Source organism: Rhinolophus hipposideros (assembly GCF_964194185.1).
Source record: "Rhinolophus hipposideros genome assembly, chromosome: 23".
In the NCBI taxonomy this organism is placed as follows: Eukaryota; Metazoa; Chordata; class Mammalia; order Chiroptera; family Rhinolophidae; genus Rhinolophus; species Rhinolophus hipposideros.
The window spans coordinates 16,466,722-16,472,348 of NC_138069.1; the positions used below are offsets into that span (position 1 = coordinate 16,466,722).

The 5,627-nt window shown below is 45.2% G+C and overlaps 1 protein-coding gene across 1 annotated transcript; it reads left to right on the forward strand.

Moving 5' to 3' along the window:
- Nucleotides 1-1,024: 1,024 nt before the first annotated feature.
- On the forward strand, nucleotides 1,025-3,487 carry LOC308491586 (protocadherin gamma-A2-like; the record flags this gene model as incomplete). Its single annotated transcript, XM_081035422.1, has 1 exon — nucleotides 1,025-3,487. One exon carries the CDS (start codon nucleotides 1,025-1,027, stop codon nucleotides 3,485-3,487), a length of 2,463 nt encoding a protein of 820 aa, XP_080891548.1.
- Nucleotides 3,488-5,627: the final 2,140 nt, after the last annotated feature.

Genomic DNA, 5,627 nt, shown 5'->3' on the forward strand with positions numbered 1-5,627 from the left:
ATGCTGCCTCTCACCTCCAAGCATTTGTACTTGATTAGGGAACACTACCCTAACCTTTTTCTTGATCTACTCCTACTCTTTAGAATTCAGCTTCAATCATGTCCTGGAAAAGTCTTTCCAGACCCCCAAATCTAAGCTGGATACCCTTCCTACGTATTCCTCCATTTCCCAGTGTTTCCCACCATCAGAGAAGTTATTGTACCTTATTATAACGCTCTGTTTACTTTCCTGTGTCCTCCCCTATCCTGTGAGCTTCCTTGATAGCAGGGACTGTCATAACCAGGTTCACCATTTCTATCTTCCAGCATCAGTCAAGCAAAGTGTCAGTCACATGATTGATAATCACCCAATTAAGTGTTTGATAATTCAATAATTTAAATACAGGTTATGAAGTTAAATGCTAAGCCATCAAGCACAGAAATTCAAAATATGTGACCGTAGAAGATAATGTAGCTAATGTTTTTAAATTGATCTTGTTGTCTCTGAATATAAAATATGAGGTTGAAGACGTTTGAAACAAGGGCAGTGGCAACCTTGATTAATGCCTTGAACTTCAATAATACTTTCCTAGCAACTAGTCTCAAGGTCACATTCCTTTACACCATTCTTGCTAATTCTGAGAGAAAGACTCCTGACGTGAAAGAGCTACTGCTAAGGTCTCTTAGAACTGTAAGATTCTTCAAAGCAACTTGAAAGTCGCAAGGCTAACTAACATAAACAATAACTTGCGTTTGCCTGAAAGGGTGCAGACATTACTTAGGCCTCTGAGCGTCGCTGTTGACCACCTAAGTAAAAGCCTGAAAGACATCCAATCCAACACTACGCCTCCCACAACACAGAGGGCCGGGCATTTGGCCCGCAAGCTTCCGGGGCGGCAAAGAAATTCAGTTCAGCGGTCCACTAGTTCTCGCCACGGTGACCGGGGTCCCGTGAATGCTGGTCACCCCAGACCCTGAGGAATAAAGATTGGAATCCCGCACTGGACGCTGGAACTTGCCTCGGAGAAAAGACTGCAGCAGAAGAAATGGCGGTTCTGCAAAAGTTGCCACAACGCAGAAGGCTGGTCCAGCTGTGTCTTCTTTTGGCTGCCCTGTGGGAGGTTGGAGTTGGGCAGATGCGCTACTCGGTGCCAGAAGAAACCGACAAAGGCTCCTTCGTGGGCAACATCGCCAAGGACCTGGGGCTGGAGCCCCGGGAGCTGGCGGAGCGCGGAGCCCGCATCGTCTCCAAAGGTAGGACGCCGCTCTTTGCTCTGAATCCGCGAGTCGGCAGCTTGGTCACCGCGGGCAGGATAGACCGGGAGGAGCTCTGCGCCCAGAGCGAGCGGTGTCTGGTGAATTTTAACATACTCCTGGAAGATAAATTGAATATTTATTCAGTACAGGTGGAAATAACAGATATTAATGATAATGCACCTCTCTTTGGAGTAGAGGAACTGGAGCTAAAAATCAGTGAAATAACTATGCCAGGATTCCGGATTCCTCTAAAGAGTGCACACGATGCGGACGTAGGAGAGAACACCCTCCAGAAGTACGAACTTAACCCAAATGACCACTTCTCCCTGGACGTGCGAAGTGGAGTGGACGGGCACAACTACCCGGAGCTGGTGCTGGAGCGCGCCCTGGACCGCGAGGAAGAGGCGCTTCACCGCCTGGTTCTCACGGCCTCCGACGGGGGCGAGCCAGTGCGCACTGGCACCTCCCGCATCCGCGTGCTGGTCCAGGATGGAAACGACAATGCACCTGTTTTCACACAGCCCGAGTACCGTGTAAGTGTTCCAGAGAATACACCCGTAGGTACTCGGATACTCACGGTGACTGCTACTGACGCAGACGAGGGGTACAACGCTCAAGTGGCTTATTTTCAAGAGAAAAATCCTGGAGAATCCTCAGAGGTATTTGAGCTTAAGTCAACATCTGGAGATATAACAATCATAAAAAGTCTAGATTATGAGGATGCCAAATTCCATGAAATTGATATTGAAGCTCAGGATGGTCCAGGCCTTCTGACCAGAATGAAGGTTATTGTCACAGTTCTGGACGTGAATGACAATGCCCCAGAATTTTACATGACCTCTGCTACTAGCTCAGTGTCTGAAGACTCTCCTCCGGGAACTATAATTGCTCTTTTCAATGTACATGACAGAGACTCTGGGCAGAATGCATTTATCACATGTTCACTCCCAGAGAACCTTCCTTTCAAATTAGAAAGGTCAGTGGACAATTACTACCGACTGGTAACAACCAGAGCCCTTGACAGGGAACAGTTTTCCTCTTACAATATCACTGTGACTGCGAAAGATGGAGGGAACCCATCGCTGTGCACGGATGCTCACGTTTTGCTGCGGGTGACAGACGTCAATGACAACCCGCCCACCTTCCCCCACACGTCCTACTCTGCCTACATTCCTGAAAACAACCCCAGGGGCACCTCCATCATTTCTGTGACAGCCCATGACCCCGACAGCGAGGAAAATGCCCATGTAACTTATTCCTTGACTGAGGACACCCTCCAGGGGGCACTTCTGTCCTCCTACATCTCCATCAACACTGACACCGGTGTCCTCTACGCACTGCGCTCCTTTGACTACGAACAGATCCGTGACCTGCAGCTGTGGGTGACAGCGCGGGACAGCGGGAGGCCCCCGCTCAGTAGCAACGTGTCACTGAGCATATTTGTGCTGGATCAGAATGACAATGCACCAGAGATCCTGTACCCCACCCTCCCCACCGATGGTTCCACAGGTGTGGAGCTGGCGCCCCGCTCCGCAGAGCCTGGCTATCTGGTGACCAAGGTGGTGGCAGTGGACAGAGACTCGGGCCAGAACGCCTGGCTATCCTACCGCCTGCTCAAGGCCAGCGAGCCAGGGCTCTTCTCCGTGGGACTGCACACGGGCGAGGTGCGCACTGCGCGGGCCCTGCTGGACAGAGACACGCTCAGGCAGAGCCTGGTGATGGCGGTCCAGGACCACGGACAGCCCCCTCTCTCGGCGACAGTCACGCTCACTGTGGCCGTGGCTGACAGCATCCCAGACGTCCTGGCCGACTTGGGCAGCCTCGAACCCTCCGCCAATCCTAATGATTCGGACCTGACTTTGTACCTGGTGGTGGCAGTGGCAGCTGTCTCCTGTGTCTTTTTAGCCTTTGTCATCGTGCTGTTGGCACTCAGACTGAGGCGCTGGCACATGTCACGTCTGCTCCAGGCTTCCGGAGGCGGATTAACGAGTGTGCCCCCCTCTCACTTAGTAGGTGTGGACGGGGTGAGAGCTTTCCTGCAGACCTATTCCCACGAGGTCTGCCTCACCGCGGACTCTGGGAAGAGTCACCTGATCTTCCCGCAGCCCAACTATGCCGATACTCTCATCAGCCAGGAGAGCTGTGAGAAAAAGGATTTTCTGTCAGCATCTCAGTCTTTACTTGAAGATAAAGGAGAAGAAACATTTCCTCAGGTAAACTCCCTTCACAACATACTTATGAGCTATTATTAAAAGAAATAAATTTACCTATTTACTTAGCTATCTTTACTGTTTATCATATCTCTTCTGTTTTGCCTATTTCGTTGGTAATATATTCAGTTTTTAGGAAATAATTCCTGGTGAATTATTTCTTGGTGCTTCTAAGTGTTCACACACTGTAAGGAGGAAGAGGCACTAGAATCATTGTGTCATGAGTATAAATCAGGAGTAAGTAGGTAACAATAATATTTAGGTTATAAAAAGAGCACTGCATTAGGAACTGGGGTATCTGGTTTCTCATACTTTCTGACCCATTCCTGGGCAAATCATCTCATTTACTTGGATCAACAATACTTTCTCTCTTAAAAATATGCAGGTTGATTGTATGTTTACATAATTGCTTTTAAAATTTAAAGCTTTTGTGTTTTATATTTACATTTGTTTATGAATAACGAAACATTTTAGTTAGTTTCTTCTCACTCAGTCTTAATATTTTCCCTTCAGTTTGGTGGTGAGGTTCTTCATTTTACTTGATTTGTATGACCTTCCCTATTTAAAAAATAAAAATTTAGAACTACATATGTTTCACCCTGTTTCAAGAAGTTGTTATAGTATCTCTGCTTAGTTAAAAATCTAATTCACCTCTAAAGTAGCTATGTATTCCTTGAAGGAGTGATTGAGTTATCATTTGTTCTATAATAAATGAGTAGTCTAATAGTAAACACGTTTCTATTTCATGTTTTTATTTTTCTCATATCTGGAAATCGTATTGCCTTTTTCTCTTTAAAACTGACATATGTCCTCAAGGGATTCAGAGACTATATAAAATCATTGCCCTCCAAAGATCCTCCTTATACACCTCTCTTTTCAAACTTTCTTCCTCATCACGGCTGTTAAAACATTTCCCATCCCTCACCCAATCTCAATCCCCCCTCACATCCACAGCTCTCCTTACCCGCTCTTCTTCCCATGTTGGCTTTTAATATGTTAGCTATATACTGAATAACAGAGAAGAAAGAATACACTAATACTGTACATAACTGGAAGTTTTTTTATTTTTATTTGGAAGTAATCATGTACTGAATCTTGTATTTAAAGGTATCATCATCTTTCAGTGTGCTGTGATTATTATGTTTAAGGGCACCTGAGGGAAAATTGATCTGAGACAACATATTCCATTGTGTTTAATACTATTACATAATTCTCTGTGAGTTAAAATTGGAATTCACTGTGGTATAATATATCATCTTTACTTGTAAGTAATTAATAAATTATGAACAGAAGAAAATTAAAGACAGAGTTTTTTCAGTACCATGAAGTTCTGTGATTTCTCGCTCACATCTAGGCATTGCCGTGCTGTTCTTTCACATCAAGGCCTTTTCCCTGATGCACTCCTCTCATGTTTCTTGGGAAAGCCCTTGCTAACCTCCAAGGCCAGGTTTCAGGCCCTCCGTTGCCCTTGACTTCTCCCATGGTGGTAGTTAATGCAATGCACTGTAATTCTTTCTTTGCTTTTATAGTTTCATAAACTCTGTGAAGGAAGTGGCTGTGTCCATATTAGTCATCAGAAATCCCCAGGCAATTGTCTGACACCCAGTTATATGTTTGTTTAGTGAATGAGTTAAATAAAAATATTGAAACTAAGATGTAAGAATATCAGGGACCAACTTCAGGAAGCATAACTTATAAACATGGCTGATATTTCTGTGTGGCTCTTAAATTTTGTATGAACGTTTGAAAACAGTAACTCCAGCATGTTGGAAGAAATATTTGTCATGTTAAAACTAGAGTATGGCTTCCTGAGAAAATAACTTGAAGTCAGATCCTTTAACATAAAGCAATTCAATTATGTGAAATAAATACCAATCCCGTTACCTCTGATAAAAATGATTTCAGGTGTTGGGAAACTTAAAAAATACTTTGTCTGAGATAGTGCAGTAAACGGTTAGGCCTCTGAGCGTCGCTGTTGACCACTCAAGGAGGAAATCACTGCTACAGAGTTAGTCCACCATTTCCTTGTTCCTGAAAAGCAAAGAGCCTGCAAATCAGACTCACAAGATCCGGAGCTGCTATGAAGCTCGCCCGGTCAGTCAGCCAGCTCTGTGACTTACGAATTAGGCCCATGAAAGGCTTAGTTCGTTGAGAAAATAAGAGTGGAGTCCGTCGGGGGAAA